At 44.5% G+C, this 17,579-nt stretch overlaps 1 protein-coding gene across 1 annotated transcript; it reads left to right on the top strand.

The window, feature by feature from the left end:
- Positions 1 to 1,687: 1,687 nt before the first annotated feature.
- On the top strand, positions 1,688 to 5,467 carry LOC147884140 (pentatricopeptide repeat-containing protein At1g11290, chloroplastic-like). The gene is made up of 3 exons (XM_087398154.1): positions 1,688 to 1,748; positions 1,899 to 1,979; positions 2,145 to 5,467. The coding sequence occupies exons 1-3, from the start codon at positions 1,688 to 1,690 to the stop codon at positions 5,465 to 5,467; spliced, it is 3,465 nt and encodes a 1,154-aa protein (XP_087254280.1).
- The last annotated feature ends 12,112 nt before the right edge of the window (positions 5,468 to 17,579 follow it).

Raw genomic sequence — 17,579 nt, 5'->3', positions numbered from 1 at the left:
CCAAAAGAACACATTAATACAAAAGAAATTCTTAAAGCCTCCAAAGCCATAAACAAAAAGATCCAATAGATCCACATAGAGCTCCCCTAAAAAGTTGAACTGTGTTTGTTGAGTATAGAGCAAAGCCAACAAATTCAAAAAGATACTATAGATCTACATAAAGCTCCCCTAATAAATTGAATTGCATGTGTTGAGTAAATTGGGTTATATGAAACTTGAATTTTTGTTTATTGACATTTTAAAATCCCACCTTGAGACCCAGCGGAGCAGGTCTCTAACCGGTCGTAGACGGGTGATGCAACTCGTAGAGATGTACTCACTCACATATATCCAAATAGTCAACACATACACATGTTAAATACATTTTCCAATTTTGATCGCTTATCCCCCTTCCCTATCGATTTTCTATTCTTGCTCCCATTGGATGATGGCTTTGCCTCAGACATGATGAATTTCTTCCAAAGCTTGAGACCCATGATTACTGCTTGAGGCATTCAAAAGTCTATGAAACCATGACACATAACACATTAATCTTCCAAGCATTTGAGAGGAATAAAGGTCAGAACAAGTACTTCAAATGTTTGCTTCCTCTATTTCCTAAGTAGCACCACAATGAGATTGATACTAAATTTATGGGCTCACAATGACAAATTGAAGAGATGGAGGTGTCTTGAAATTTGAAGTTTTATTTTCTTAAAATTATGATCCCACCTTGAGACGTAGGCCTAATCCATCGTAGAGGGGTCATGCTACTCGTTGATTATAAGAGCAAAACAACTAGATGCAAGAGAAACAACTCATGAAGAACGCCACTACAATTCATGGATCAAATATATATTTGGACCATCCAAAAGAGAGTCACTCACAAGATATTCTGCCTATTCGCTTCTCCTACCTAAAATCTAATAATTAAATAGCTATGACATGCCTAATTATGCCTAATTGCAAATTAACCTAAGCTACAACTAACTAGCCTATCTGAATTGACCTACCTAATCATCCCTATCCTAATCGTTGCTCCCATCCCTGCTCCTACGCCCTCCCCGCTCCCTACGCTTCCACCTCCCGCTCTCTCCTCCCTCCTTCCCTCCTCTTCTGCCTCCGTCACTTCCACCTCCCACTCCCTCCTTCCCTCCTCCTCTTCCTCCCAACTCTCGCTTCACTCCTTCCCTCCTGCACTCTCCCTTCTCTCTTGCTTCTCGTTCTCCCTCCCTCCTCCCTTGCTTCTCTTTCTCCCTCCCTCCCTTCCCCTCTCTCCTCCTACTCCTATTCCCCAGCTCTTCCTTCTTTTGTTGGAGAGGCCTCACTAGCCCCCCCTCCTCATTTTATACCAGGCTAAGGAAGCTTTTGGAGTCCTAAGGCTTCTCGAAGAAGCCACGAAGCACTTGGTGGCTTCTTCGAAAGCCACCGCCTCTCCCATCAATCATAACATACCTTAATTCCCTTCATTTCCGCCCACATACCTTAATCGCCTTCACAATTCCTCGGGCCCAAATTCAATTTGGGGGTCCCTATTGGAGAGAGTCCTGACCATCCTGCTATACACTATGATAGGCAAATTTGTTGGGCAGGCCTTATATGAATGTAATTCAACTTTTTGCACCGTTTGAAGAGGCTCCGGAATCGCAGCACGATCGAGACGACATCCTAATTCCGTTGAAGCGATTGTTTGCCTCGAGGAAATGGTATGGTCTGCTCTGATGATGATGCAGTCCAAAGCACTCCCAGAGCAATCTGCGAGCGCGGAGGTGAGCAGTCTCACGCATTCTCTCAATCAAGAAGTGTGGGGGATTTGCGTGAAATGTCTGGAATTTCGTCTGCAAGATGGTCGTCTCGGACGTGGATGTCGTGTTGAAGGCGGTGCGCCATTTCGTTAGCTGGCGGTTCTGCCCTTGCAGTGTTGGTTTTAGGTGCCACAGTAGGTGCCAAGCTCTGGGGAATCGGTGTGTCTGCGATAGTAGGCGTCCCTTTGAACCCGGGTATGGGATAGGCAGCTCCGAAAGTCCTGCCCTAGGGACACAATTATCGTAGATTGCAGGCGATGCTCAGACTGCTCGGGACGGGGCTGACATTTGCAACCAAGAATGTATTTCACAATGCTGCCACTAGGACTTATGCTATCCTCTCCTCCTGGCTGCAAACAGGAATCTGGGCTGAGCAAGTTGAAAGTTTGCCTGTTGAGTCGCGAGAACAACAATGCCTCAGTCTGACCCTTCTTTCAAAACCAATCCCTGCTGTCGTAGACTCGAGTCAAATCCGTTCTGAGGATCGGGAACATAAATCATTGACCAAGGTTCTACGTCTTCTCGAACGACCAGGCATTGAGGTCGATCTTGCCACCTACTCGTCGCTCTTGCAACGCTGCAAGGCTGCAAAAGCTCTATCAGATGGCTGGCATGTTCATAAACACATCATCAAAAGTGGCCACGAGCAGAGCATCGTTTTGAGGAACCTCCTGGTGCAGATGTATTGCACTTGTGGGGCTCTGGAGTATGCATTTGCGCAGTTTCTCAGAATGCATGAAAGGGATCCTTCCACATGGAACGCAATGATCAAAGCACTCACCCTAGGTGGGCAGGGCAAAGAAGCCATTCAGCTTTTTATCCAGATGCTGCAGGAAGGTGTGTTGACAGACAAGTTCATATTCGCAAGCGTTCTGTCAGCATGTGCCACCACAGCAGCCCTGGTGGAAGGGAAGCGTATGCATGCCTACATTATGGGAAGCTTGTTTAGAACAGACATTATCGTCGGAACTGCTCTTGTGAACATGTACAGCAAGTGTGGCAGCCTTGAGGATGCTCGTTCGATGTTTGATGAAATCGTTGATCGGGACGGCGCAGTTTTATGGAATGTCATGATTGCGGCATATGTAAAAAATGGGCTGGCTAAAGAGGCCCTTCAACTCTTTCACCAAATGCAACAGAAGAGAATAAAGCCAAGCAACCTTACCGTTCTCAATGTTCTGTCTGCATGTGCCATACAGGCTGACCTGGCAGAAGCTAAACTTCTGCATGCTCTCATTATGGACAGTGGATGTGAAATAAATGATCTCATGAGTGCTTCTCTCATTTGTATGTATAGCAAATGTGGCAGCCTGGAGGAAGCACAGAGCATGTTTGACGCTTCCCCTTATAAACGGTGTGTAAACTTGTGGAATGCCCTGATTGCAGCATATGTTCAACATGAGCAAGGCAAAGATGCCCTCCAACTGTTCAATCAAATGCAGCTGGAAAAGGTTTCACCAGACGAGGCCACCTTTGTTAGCATTCTTGATGTGTGCACAGACCAGGACGCCCTTGCTTTAGGTGAGAGGATCCATGGACGCCTCATTGCCAGGGGATTTGAGTCAAGTGTTGTGGTGGGGGCTGCTCTTGTGAACATGTATGGCAGATATGGAAACCATGAGAAAGCACTCAGGATATTCAGCAAGCTGCCTAAACAGGACACACTCCTGTGGAATGCCATGATTGCAGCATATGCTCAGCATGGCCAGGAGAAAGATTATCTCCAATTGTTTGCACAAATGCTGCAGGAAGGTCTTCTGCCAGACAAGATCACTTTCAAACATATTCTTGAAGCATGTTTCCATAGATCAGACCTCACGATAGGCAAGCACATGCACGTACACATTGCTGGCAGTGGGTTCACATCACAGTTAGACATTGGGATTGCCCTTATCAACATGTATGGGGCGTGCAGCAAGCTGGAGGATGCTTGGAGCGTTTTTGAAAATACGTGTGAGCGAAACGTAGCCTTATGGAATGCGATGATTTCTTTGGGTCCCTGGAGCAAGCAGGGCAAGGATAATTCCATCTGTCTCTTTGAGGATATGCAACAGGAAGGTGTGATGCCAGATGAGCTCACCGTCTCCACAGTTCTTGATGTGTGTGCAAGACAGGCAAATCTGTCTGAAGGCAAGCAGATTCATGCTCGCATAATAGCTAGTTTGTCTGAGTCTGAGGTTGTGGGAACGGGCCTTGTCAATATGTATGGCAGGTGTGGTAGGCTTGAAGAGGCAGGAAGGATATTTGATATAATTCCTAGGCAGAGTGCTATTACCTGGTCTACCATGCTTTCATTGTGTCTCCAATGTGGACGGGGCCAGCAGGTGCTCAAACTCCAAGAGCTGATGCAGGGTGAAGGTGTGATGCCGGATAAAGCCACCTACATCATCTTTCTTGATGCATGCACTCGCCAAGCAGACATAGGCAAAGGCAAGAAAATCCATGCTCGTATCGCGGGCAGTCAGTATGAATTGGATGTTGCCATGGGAAATGCCATAGTCAATATGTATGCAGTGTGTGGATGCTTGGAAGATGCACGTAGAACTCTTGACAAAATGCGTGACCATAATGAAGCTACCTTTGTCAGCATTCTTTCTGCGTGTGCATGTCGGGGAGCCCTAGTCGAGGGCAGACGAGTCCACGCCCGCATCAAGGGTAGTGTATTCAAATCAGACGCTGTCATGGGGATGGCCTTGATCAACATGTATGCAAAGTGTGGCAGCCTGGAAAGTGCACATGGAGTGTTTGATAAATTTCCTGGGCGCAATCTTGATCTGTGGAATGCCCTGCTCATGGCATTTGCTCAGCATGGCCATGGCAATGATGCCCTCCAATTATTTCAAAGAATGAGGGAGGAAGGAGTCATGCCAGACAGGGCCACATTTGCCAGTCTTCTGTTGGCTTGTTGCCATGCTGGTCTGTTGGAGGAGGGCCGTCATGTCTATGTCTCAATGAACAAGGAATATGGTTTCACCCCAGATTTGGATCATTGTAATTTGCTGATTAATCTACTTGGAAGGGCAGGAAGGCTGGATGAGGCAGAGGGACTGATCAATAACATGCCATTCAAACCAAATGTGAAATCATGGATGGCCTTGCTCCGTGCGTGCTGGAACTGGGTGGATGTGGAGAGAGGTGAACGTGCTGCAGAGCAAGTGATTAAACAGGATCCGGATAATGTGATGCCATATACTATGTTGTCTAACATCTACGCTGCAGCTGGCAGAGAACACGATGTACAAAGGGTGATAATTCGAATGAGAAACAGGGGTCTCAAGAGGCAGCAAGCCTGTAGCTCAATCGAGGTCATGGGCAGGATGCATGAATTTCTTGTGAATGATCAATCACACCCGAAAAGGGAGAAGATCTATGCTGAGGCTGAGAGGCTGGTCAGGCAGATGGAGGCAGAGGGATTTGTGCCGGACTCAAAATTGGTCCTGCATGGTTTGGAGGAAGAGCACAGGCTCAGCAGTCATAGTGAGAAGCTGGCTGTTGCTTTTGGTCTTATTAGTACAACACCTGGAACACCTTTGTTTATTTTCAAGAATCTTCCAATGTGCCCAGATTGTCACTCTGAGAGCAAATTCGTTTCAAGGATTCTGCATCGGGACATTACGGTGAGGGATGCTCATTGCTTTCATAAGATGAAAGATGGTGTTTGTTCTTGCTCAGATTATTGGTGACATTTGCAAATACAATTCTCTCCAGAAATCCCTCTTTAAACTTTGACATTCTACTGTAGGACATGGCCCTTTTGTGTGTCCTTGACGTGCATGTGGTGTGACTGTGTTCCATCTAGATGAGTCATGACTAATCCCATCCTAAATCTGGCTAAAGCCTTGTAATTAAAAGAAAAGGTTCACTCCTTAATTGAACAGCCATCCATGATTAGTTGTGAACCATATTGTAGGTCTTTTGATTTTATGATTGGAAGTCTATGTGGCCTTTTGTGAGGAGTCCTGTCCCGATTGATGGACATAGCTTACAAGAGACGGCTCACATCCATCAATGCTACAGATTACTTTGTTGGTTGTGCCTCTTTATCCAAAGCTGTTAGCGAAAATGATTGCTTGCTACAGCCAACCCTTACACAGCGGAATAAAGAAAGTCTTGAGGTCTCATAACAAAGCTTTGAATGCCAACTCACTCAATGCATGTATGTATAAAGAGGAAGCACTTCCAAGTATGGAGAGAATACACACAGATATTGAGTCAAACAAATTTCATAAATAGAGGTCATGTCCTAGTATATAATGCAGCCTGTGACAACACCATCAGCAAACATATGCTGAGGTAAGCCACCAAGAACAGGATCTGTTTGCTGATGCAACTGTTGTAGACATCTCCTGCTCTAGGTGAGTCTGCTACTGCTCTTGCTTTTGCACCTCTATCAGGCTGAGTGGACTGAATTGCCCAGAGACTGAACTGAAAGATTCCCCCCAAGGGGCCCCTTTTTTAGGCTTTGTAGCCCTTCAGACCTGCTGCCGACCTGCTCACAGACCGGCCAACTAGTCTGTGAGCCAGCCGACTGCCGACAGACTCAGTCAGACCTGCTGCCAACCTGTTCACAGACTGGCCGACTGGTCTATGAGCCAGCCGACCTGGGCCGACTCAGTCTGTGGCTTTTCTACCCTACAGACCCAGATCTGGGGGCCTATTTAAGGTCCCCTGCAGGTGTCTTTTGCTGGCCCTGCACCTTCCACCTTCTGCAGGCCCTCTGTACCTGCTTTTACTTGACCACCTGCTGCTGAGTACTTTTGCTGATGCTGCTGACCAGGTTCCTGCTTATCTGTCACAGCCCTTCTGTTGGATGTGCCGACCAGACCCGTGTGCTGTCCTGCAGCCCTTTGACCCTGTCCGTGGGCCCTTGGCTGGGCTGCACAGTCCCCCACTTGGCCCACATCCTGGGCGTACTGTCAGCCCCCAATCTGCTGACCAGGGTGGGCTCCTATGGTTACCCCAAATTAACACCAAGAAGGACCATCTGTTGCTGCCCACGTGGCAGTCTTTTCACCTTCCTCTCCACATACCCAGGTAGCACAGTGCATACCCATACTCCTACAGGTACCGACCCCCTGAGTCATTCGGGGGCTTACAGGTGGGGCATTAACCCTATTTATCCAACAAAAGGTGCTTCTCTTATGCAATTCTAATATAAGAGTTAACGGCTACATCCATGAATGCTACATTTTACTTTGTATGTCGTGGCTCTTTATGGGTTCAACACAAACTACTTTACATGTCATAACTCTCATTCTCTATATCGACACACAATGCATTTGGAGCTTCACTGGAGGCCTGCAACTGTACAGAACTGCCATACTGCAGTCTGGGATAGTATGGATCATAATTGCGCAGGGAATCCAGCATGGCAGCTGACGTCATCAGTACGGATTGCTGGCAGGTCCTGTACGGACTGTCTGCAGAGGATGTATGGAGCTGTATCAGGGTTTTCAGGGCTGGTGCAGGTCTGCAGCAGAGGCACCTGCTGCACGGGTACGTACAGGAACTGTATGGACAGATGGCGAAACAAAATGGTGCTGACCTAGGTGCCTATTTGGTGCAGGATTCTGGCCAGGAACAGACCCCAATTTGGGGCTGCTATGGGCCTGGGCCACTGGCTGTATTTCACATGGCCTGACGGATCTGGTAGGGCAGCAAACAAGGCTGCTTACTGGTTGGTTTTTCAGACCAGCCCAGTCAGATCTACAGACTGGGTGGGTCGGTCATTTGGAAGCTGCAAGTCGGCCAGATTTTGGGACTCTATAAAGAGAGCCCTTTGGGCTCATAAGCAGCATCTGAGGAGCAGATTGGAGCATTAGACAGCCAGCCTGAAGGACTTCTCCGGGACCATAGAAGGTGGCAGACAACTGCAGACATAGAGCTCATAGGAGGCTTCATTCCTAGGCTGACATTGGGTGAGCTTGGGCCTCACCATTGGCTGCGTTCCAGAGCAGCAAGGAATCAAGGTCAAGCACAGCCTTACCAGTGGCTGTTCGGGAGGATCAGCCTGAAGCTGTGTTTGTAGGCATGGCAAGAGCACACATTGCGCAGGCCGAGTGTTTTGGAGTGCCACGGAGGTAGGAGAACATCATATTTTGTTAGTACAAGGGTTCACAGTTTTTGTGGGACATTGGACTTGTCTTCTGTATTGTGTCCATCTCTTGGATGGAAATATTATATTGCTGGTTCTACATCTCTCTCATGAGCACTGTCTATTTACTTGCTTGCACATGAATGTTATGTACACATAAGTAAAGGTTTGGATTCCATACTTAACACCTCTATGTGAATTCCTGGGCGCTTTATGAGTCTTCCACTATGCATACCCTCTATTACCTCGTTTTCTAACATTGCTTAAATGTGTGGAGTGGATTGCGTGGACTAGTTTGATTGTTCTTGATGTCACGAAAAGGTTCCATGTCACGGGTGGCCCATGGCCATCTGTCTATGAGAGCCTGCAGATTTAGGGCAGCCACAAGGGACCACCATCAATACACACACCTTATATCCCAAGTCTTGAAGACCCATCCAAAGATGTCTCTATCATATTTCATCTTACTCTAGCTTGAGGGCTTTTGATAGCCTTTCTTCAGTTATGCAAGAGTCCACAAGATTACACATTTGCATATCATTCCATTTCTTTTGGCGGTCAAGGGCTATCGAAGATTTGGACTAAAGTTCCTACCTACGTATTTCCAAGCTATGGTCTATAGCCAAACATGCTTAGTATCCAGTATGATCTATTCTTGGGAGTTGCCTAGTAATTGAAGGATGACCAACCAAGCTTAAACTCAGTTTCCTTTCTAAGAAGCTGCTTGTTAAGACTCTGGAAGCTCATATTCCTAGGTTGGGACGGTTGGGAAGTTAATGATCCAAGACGTGTCCAATCAACTTCAATCATCAACTATGTCACCATTCAATCTTTAATGCCCTCTTTCAATATTTGACTACCAGGTATTTAAAGTGTATAAATTTAGTAAGTCCAATGACTCCCATCCATATTGTCTTTAATTCTCTCTTCATCTTGTCCAGGATTACCTTGGACAAATTTCTTCCATAAGGAATTCACTGAGGATATAACGAGTCAATTGGTCTAGAGAATGCACCGGAGGATATAGCAAGTCAAATTGTTTAGAGTATTCCAGTAAAGAAATTATTTCCTTGATTAATAGTTAACCACACAATATTGGACATATACTTTTTATTCTATATTTCAATCAAGGTGTAGGCTTGTACATGCCAAGATGGTTTGCACACGTGTTAGCATTCAATGTAATAGAAAATATTCACGCTCCATATCCATCTTGATCTACTAAACAAAACCTATGTTTATAAAACACCAATCCGTATTGGATTGGACATTATCTTACCATTATCAAAAGTCATATACTCAATATCATTGGAGCTCCTAGCCTAGATGTCTTGCCATAAATGAACAAGGCACACATTAAATTACTTCTTTATATTGCATGGCTTAATCTTATGGTGAAAACTTTACTATTTCACCTCATGCATTTAGTCTCAATGCATTCAACTAAATTTATTTGACTTTTCTCATTGTGAAGTCTCAATGAGAAGTCAATCAAGTCAAATCTAATTTAGCCCATTTAATCTTCTAAACATTCATCTCTTCTTTATTTTTAAATTCTCTTAAGGATTCCATAATTGTTGTAGTAGTAGATGCAAAATAAAATTTTGGCTCAGAGTTTTGATTTAGGAGATTTCCAAAAACTAGCATCCTCTGACCTTCTTTTCAATATCCTCGATTCGTTCAATAGTGTGTGTGAACTTGCGGGCCACCTTAGCTTCCACATGGTCTAGCGTGCTCGTTCTAGAGCTATAGCCATGGAGAGGTGAAGAGAAGAAGAAGAAGAGCTTGTAGGAGTAAGAGCCGGTCACCATGGACCGGCGTATCCCACAGGACTACGATGTGGAGCGAATTTTGAGGCCCCATGCAACTAGCGTTTGTCCCGCCTCGGATCTTGTGGACATATGATGAAAATGTTGAGCCAGTCTAGTGGGTGCCCAAGGGCACCCCCCCAGCAACCATAAAATCCCACTCTAGGAGGTTCGTTCTATTTCGAAGCTTCATTGATGGCGTGCAGTAGCAGCAGGTGAAAGTCGCATCATTTTGTTCTATTTTAGTGTTTCATTAATGGTTTGTAGCACCAGGTAAAGTGGAGTTGGTAGGGAAAAAGGGAATCGCCATGGGGCCTCCTGGAACATGGTACAATGGGTAGCTATCTTCTTTTTTTGCGCCCCACGATTCCGAGCTTGCATCCTCTGCTCCTCTAGTGCATGGGGATCAACTCTAAGGGAGCTTCAACAAGTGTTGGGATTCAAATGGCCTTGAAGTATTGGATGGCCCTAATCGCTTTGTAGTGAGTTGTGTGCGATAGAATGCAATAGTCTTTTGAAGAGGGCACATGGAAGAGGGTGGGAAAGAGCCCTAAATTTTGAATTTAGGACAATGAATTGAAGACTTCTTAACCCAAACCACTCCAAGGTATTTTCCAAGGCTTTCATCCTTTTTCAAGGCAAATGTTTCTTTTGTGTGACCAAGCACGTCATCTTTGGCATCAAAAGGCATCAAATTTTGGGAGAGCAAAGCTTTTTTCTCAAAACACCAAATTTAGAGTCTTTTAGAACAGAATAGAGGGAACATCTTGTTCATTTCTCCATCAGTAACTTGGTGGGCAGTAGAGTTAGAAATTCAACTGTCAATGTATAGAAGTTCTTGAGTCATCACAAAGAGGACATCATTGGGAGAATCTTGTGTGTTAGACACTCTTGTGTTTGATGGGAATAACTTCCATATTTGGAAATGCCGAATAAAGAATCTCTTTGTGAGAGGAAAGTTATGGGCACTTGTTGATGAAGAGTGGCTGCTTTGGGCACAAAATGCCACACAAGCATAGAAGGATGCCTATGATGACATGAATTGCAAAGCAATGGATATTTTTTCAATATGCCTAAAGATTACAATGTTTTCCCAAGTGATGCATTCGACGGATGCATCTGAGGTATGGGCTATGCTAACGTCCATTTATGAGGGCTAGACATTGGTCACTCTTCTTAATTTGATGAAGCAGGTGGCAAATCTCAGTTTGTTGAACAAATACTCCAAAGTCGACGCCCATCTTATGAGAGCCTCAAAGTGGCAGTAATTGCCAGAGGCATGGCTAGCAAGTTTGATGAAATTATAAGCCTATTGATCCAAGAGGAGGATAGGAGAAAAGGATTGATGGATGACCGTGTTGAAGCCACACTGGTGGCAAAGATGCGCAGTATATGCAATTCAAAGGCAAGAAGCCTAAGAAGAATGCACAACATGGTGAAAGTTCTAAGTCCAAGCCTAGCCAGAAACAAGAACAATCAAAGCTAACCGAAATAGCAATCTTTTGGTAAGTAGAAGCCATTTGCAAAGAGCAAAATTAAATGCTATGAATGTGGCAAGTTGGATCATACTTCTAGAAATTGTCATAGTAAGTCCAAAATCTCGACAGGCAATAATGGTAAGAAGCAGTGGAGGGCACATGCAACAAAAGTAGAGTATGCTTCTGATGGGATGCCTCACACAAGATGTGTTGTGCAACATCTAGGATGCCGATTGTCATAAATGGGTGATGCAGAGATCTTAGACATATCAAGAACATCAACTTATGCACAGCATTGAGAGAATCAAAGAAAACCAATCATGCAGTGTGGATAGTGGATTCCTATGCATCACAACATATGTGTTGTAGATGTGATGGTTCAAGCCACTTGATCCAGTCATGGGAGCTCTAGATGTTCATCTATCCACTTCTAGTCAAAGGAATTGGTGACATACCAGTTCAGCTTCCAAATGGTAAGGTCAAAAAACATTTGTGATGTTCTTTATGTTCTTGCACTTGCCATGAATCTATTGTTAGTCTTACAATGTTTCGATCGGAAGATTCAAACTCTCTTCGATGACAAAAGGTTGATCTTGTTTACTCAAAAACAGATCATTGGACATGGATTGAGAAATGGCATTTTTTACAAGTTGGCGGTCACAACCTTGGTCAAAGAGTATGCATGATTGCACATACCGACTCTCAGTTATTGCACCAAAAGTATGGGCATCTTAACTTCAAATCCATGTAGTTTCTTGAATGCCAGAACATGGTGAAAAGCATCCCATCAATCAAAGAGCGATATTTGTGTGAAGGATGCCTTTCTAGGAAACAACACAGAGAAGGCTTTTCCCAATGGGTAGGCCACAAGAGCCAAGTGACAATTATAATTGGTGCACTGTAATATTACAAGGTACTTGACCAATATGCCATCACTCAATGGTAGCAAATATTTTGTCACATTTATTGATGATTAAACTAGGAAGATATTTGTGTACACCATGAAGCAAAGTTCCAAACTACTTGGAAAGTTCAAAGAGTTCAAAGCTATGGCAGAAACTTAGTTTGGTTTGTCGAATCAAATGCCTTAGATCTAAAAATGGGTCTCTAAAGACTTTACTAGGTTTTGAAAGCAATGGGGAATCCATAGAGAGTTTTCTTTATCTAAAACACAACAACAAAATGGAGTAGCCAAAAGGAAGGAAGAACTGCACCATTGTTGAGTGTGCAAGGAGCATAACACAAACAAAGAACATGCTTGACAAGTTTTGGAAAAAAATCAATTTGCACAACTGTTGATTTCTTGAACTGGTCCCCTAATAATGCTTTACATGATATGACACCAGAGGAAGCATGGAGTGGACATAAGCCAAATGTCCAGGATCTTAGAGTGTTTGGATCAACTGTCTATGCTCACGTATCAAAACAAAAGGGGAAAGTTTGATTCCAAGAGTGAGAAATGTATTTTGGTTGGGTATGTAGAGGAACATAAAGCTTATAAGCTATACAACCCTACAGCTCATAGAATGTTTGCTTCCCATGATGTTATGTGGAATTAGATGGAAGAGAAGACACATAAGTGGTTGATAATGGTCGAGATGCAGATTTATGTGGATAAACGCTGCAATACTTTTGTAACATACTCCTTCTGTGAAAGCCAATTGGAAAGGAGTTTCTTACTACGGTCACACGTGATGCACATACCAAGAATATGACCTGCAGATCCCAAATCCTTCATGTCAAAGGCCTCACGCAACTTGGCCTTCAATGCATCCAACTCATAAGTGTTCTTACTAGCCAATAGCATATCATCCACATAAATTGTTAAGAGTATCATGCTACTATCCTTAGCCCTTTTAGTGTAGAGGTAGTGATCAATCTCACTCTTTCTGAAACCCTAGGACTGAATGAAAGCATCAAATCTTTGATACCATTCTCTAGGTGGTTGCTTAAGGCCATAGAGACTCTTTTTCAACTTGCAAACTAAATGCTCTTTGCCCTTTTCTTCAAAGCCTTCCGGATGTACCATGTAAATTTCCTCATGCAGATCCCCATGCAAGAAAGCAGTCTTGACATCAGCATAAGCACCATACCCTCTACTACCACAAGTCCAAGTACGCATCTAAGTGGGGTCATCTTTACAACCAGAGAGAAGATCTCATCAAAGTCCATACCCTTCTCTTTTGCTTGAACCCTTTCGCAACCAAATGGGCCTTATACTTAGGCACATCATCACCTGTGACCTTTATCTTGTAAACCCATTTACATGGCAATGCTTTCTTTTAATGTGGCAAGGAAACCAAGTCTCAAGTCTTATTTTTCATGAGTGAACTCATATTTGATTGCATATGATACTCTCACTTGCGCTGATCCTCGCGCATCATAGCCTCTCTATAGCAAAAAGGCTCCTTACAATCAGTAAGCATCACATAGTTTGGCCTTGGAATAGAGCTATTAGGCGGTCTAGACACTCTAGCTAATCTTCTCAAGTGCATTTCAACTTGTTGTACCGTTGCATATCAGCCACATTTGGCTCATCATTTCCACGAATAGATGATCCATCATCTTTCCTTGATTGTGTACCTGTGGGAGTACCTAGTGGCACCATTTCCTAGCATATTCAATGCATGGACATCTTGCTCAACCTAAGCGGGTGGATTCACATCCTAGAAAGTGATTCTCCCTCGATTCTCCTCATTTTCACATTCCTCATGGGTGTCTTATGCCTCTTCTTGTCATTGAAGACCACATCATGGCTTTGTATGACCTTCTTTGCTTCTAGATCCTAGAGATAGTAACCCATCTCTCCATTTTCACCATAACCCAGAAAGATGCATTTCCTAGACTTATTATCTAGCTTCTTCTGAAACTCTTTTGGCACATATGCATATGCCTCATATAAAGAAAATACTTGGAGACAAATAAAAACAATACTGAAGACAATCAATGGCTGAAGAAGATATATATCACAAACGGAACTTAGTACAAGTGAAGAGAAGCTCTGAAACAAACTTCAGTCCTGACAACTGTAGTGGACTTCTGCACTAGCTCCACAAGTTGGAACTGAACCAAATCTGAGACAACAAACTAATGAAGGGGTTGCTGCAGATTTGGAATAGAAAGAACGGAATCTGGAGCGGAAGTTGGAGGTAGATCTGGAGCGGAAGTTGGAGGTAGATCTGGAGCAGAAGTTGAGGGCAGATCTTGGAGCAGAAGTTGGAGCTGATCTGATGCAGAAAGAGGAGAAGAACTGAAGCAAAAAGGAAGGCTGTTCTGGAGCAGAAAAGAGGGCAGATCTGGAGCTGAAAAGGGGACAGATCTGGAGCAGAAAGGAGGACAGATCTGAGCAGAAAGGAGGGGCAGATCTGGGACAGAAAAGAGGGCAGATCTGGAACTGAAAAAAGGGGACAGATCTAGAGCAGAAAGGAGGACAGATCTGGAGCTGAAAAAGGGGACAGATCTGGAGCAGAAAGGAGGACAGATCTGAGCAGAAAGGAGGGGCAGATCTGGGACAGAAAAAGGGCAGCAGAGGAGGCAGCCAGGAGGTAGAAGTTGAGGCAGCAGAGGAGGCAGCCAGGAGGCAGAAGTGGCTCAGGGTGTGCAGGAACCTCTAGAGCTGGACAAGAGGTAATGTGTGAATACCTAGCCCCCCCCCCTTTAAATAGGAAGGGGCAGAAAAGTCGGTCAACCAGCAGGTTGATCGACCTGGTCAGATTTGACCGACCAGGTCAATCCGGTCGGCCAGATCTGGTCAGACCATTAAAAAAAAACATTTTTTTAAATAATTTTTTATTTTGTTTCTCCTCTGCACCGGGGCTTTTGACATTTCTTTGGTTGTGGTTTTTGCCTCCGATTCGAGGTTTCTTTGATAGGATTTGGAGAGGCACCAGTGGTGTTTGTACCTGTTTATCTGGTCCTGGAGAATTGGAGATTGCCTGGCTTAACACCCCCTCTCAATGTCCAATGCAGACAGGAGAAGCAAAGAGGTGTTCCATGAGTGATCTATCATCTTCATCAGCCTTCTTTTTTTTTTTTTTTTTTTTTTTTTGGGTTTTCATTTAGATGGAGATGCCTACAGAGTAGGTTTTCATCTTCACTAAATGCCCAGATGATGGTACAAAAAAGAAAGATTTGAAGGAGTGCCCTCGCAGGGGATTTGTTCACTTCCTTAAGTACACAAAGAGAAAAAAAAAAACTGTTAAAGAGGAGGAGGTAAACCAATCCCCAACCGTGGGTAGAGATGCTCAAGAGTAGGGCGATTAACCGGCTTGGTAAGAATATCAGCATGATTATCAGCAGCTGGAACATAGATCAACCGAATAGTACCTAGTTCCACTTGCTCGCGAGTAAAATGAAAGTGAACACCGACATGTTTGGTGCGGTTGGAAAAAATGGGATTGCCTGCGAGAGCAATGGCACTTTTGTTGTCGACATAGAGGATCGTGGGTTCAGTACAAGGAAAGTGCAATTCTGCCAAAAACTGTCGGAGATATATGGCCTCTGTGGTACAATCATACAAGGCCCGGTATTCAGCCTCAGTAGAAGAACCAGCAACAGTCTCTTGTTTACGGCTAGACTAAGAAACAGGTGCCGAGCCAAACGAGAAAATATAGCCGCCATGAGAACGACGATTGTCCGGGTCACCAGCCCAGTCAGAATCAGTGTATCCCTGTAGGGTTAGTCCTGGTCTGAAATGTAAACCATAAGAGTAAGTACCACGAATGAACCGCAAGATACGAATACATGCATGCCAATGAGTGAGCTTGGGTTCATTAAAATACTGACTGAGAATAGAGACGGAGTAAGCAAGATCAGGACGAGTGTGAAGGAGCCAGAGGAGTTTGCCAACAACCTGGCGATAGAGATGTTCATCAAAGGGAGGAGATTCCAAGTCTTTTGAGAGCTTTACGGTGGGATCTAAGGGAGTGGCAGCCAGCTTAGGCTCATGAGGAATGATTTGATCAAGGAGTTGAAGAGCATATTTCTGTTGAGAAACAAAAGTACCACCAGAATGTTGTACAACTTCCATGCCTAAGAAATAGGAGAGCCGACCAAGATCAGTCATTTCAAAAGTAATGCTGAGTTGAGTTTTAATGTACTGAAGTGTAGTGGGAGTGGAGCCTAAAAGCAAAAGATCATCGACATAGAGTAAAGTAAAGCAGACCCCCTCTGACGAATGATGGATATATAAATTTGGATCAAAGGGAGTAGAATGAAAACCATTAGTTTTGAGGAAGGTGTCTATCCGGTGGAACCATGATCGAGGTGCTTGTTTGAGACCATAAAGCGCTTTTGCGGAGACGGAAAACCTTATTTTCATGGCCAGGAGGAGAAAAACCTGGTGGGGGAGTCACATAGACTTCTTCATCAAGGTAGCCATTGAGAAAGGCACTCTTTTCATCCATTTGATAGATAGTCCAGTGGTGATGAGCAGCTAAGGCAAGAAGAAGACGAAAGGAAGTTAACCGAGCAGTAGGGGCAAAGGTTTCCTCATAATCGATACCATGTTTTTGGCGGAATTCTTGCACTACTAAGCGGGCTTTGTATTTGTCCAGGGTGCCATCGGCTTTGAGTTTTGTTCGGAAGATCCACTTGGTTCCGATGACCTTTTTGTGAGTGGGTCGATTGACCAAGATCCAGGTCTGATTGCGATCAATACTTTCAAGCTCCTGTTCCATAGCACGATGCCACGCAGGATTTTTAACTGCTTCCTGCCAAGTGGCAGGTTCAGAATGTATGATATAGGCCGTGGTAAAAAAGGAGGCAGTGGCAGTAGAAGAAATTATTCGAGTAGAGCGGTGAGGACCAGAAGGAGGAAGTTCGACAGGAATAATCCCGGGATCCTTCATAGTTTGACGATACCAGTGTGGCAGTGGGTCGTGAGGAGAAGCAATGGGTGGGGGGAGAGATGTTTCGGGAGGAGAGGAAGGAATTTCGGGTGGAGAATTGTCGGAGGGAACTGGAGTGGGGAGACGTCATCAGTAGAGAGAATAGAGGAATTTTTAAGCACTACTCTTTCATCGAAGACCACATCTCGGCGAACCAAAACTTTGTTTGTACGAGGATCAAATAATCGATAAGCTTTGGCTTCTGCCGAGTAGCCAACTAGAAGAAAAAGTTCAGCACGAGGTTCGAGTTTACCGCGAGTATCATTGGGAGTATGAGTGTACGCACGGCAACCAAAGATTCGAAGATGAGAAATAGAAGGACGATAGCCATAAAAGGCCTCAAAAGGCATCATGTTCAGGATGGGTTGAGTAGGACAGCGATTAAGGATATAGACAGAAGTATTGACGGCTTCGGGCCAGAGACGTTCAGGCTACTCGGCTGCAAAAAGCATGGAACGGGCCATGTTCATGACAGTACGTTGTCGCCGTTCGACACGAGCATTTTGGGAAGGCGAATTTGGAGATGT

This window comes from Dipteris shenzhenensis, chromosome 27 (genome assembly GCF_047967505.1).
Source record: "Dipteris shenzhenensis isolate YYH24624 ecotype China chromosome 27, Dip_SZ_1.0, whole genome shotgun sequence".
Classification (NCBI taxonomy): domain Eukaryota; kingdom Viridiplantae; phylum Streptophyta; class Polypodiopsida; order Gleicheniales; family Dipteridaceae; genus Dipteris; species Dipteris shenzhenensis.
Note: the sequence above shows the minus strand (reverse complement) of the source record. Positions and strands in the feature narration are given on the sequence as shown.

What these genes read in the sequence shown, in the direction of transcription:
- LOC147884140 (XM_087398154.1), top strand. Translation starts at nt 1,688, where the DNA reads ATGGTCTGCTCTGATGATGATGCAGTCCAAAGCACTCCCAGAGCAATC. An exon ending in AGCAATCTGCGAGCGCGGAG is followed by an intron (nt 1,749 to 1,898) that starts GTGAGCAGTCTC and finishes CTGCCCTTGCAG; the next exon opens with TGTTGGTTTTAGGTGCCACA. An exon ending in AGGCGTCCCTTTGAACCCGG is followed by an intron (nt 1,980 to 2,144) that starts GTATGGGATAGG and finishes GGCTGCAAACAG; the next exon opens with GAATCTGGGCTGAGCAAGTT.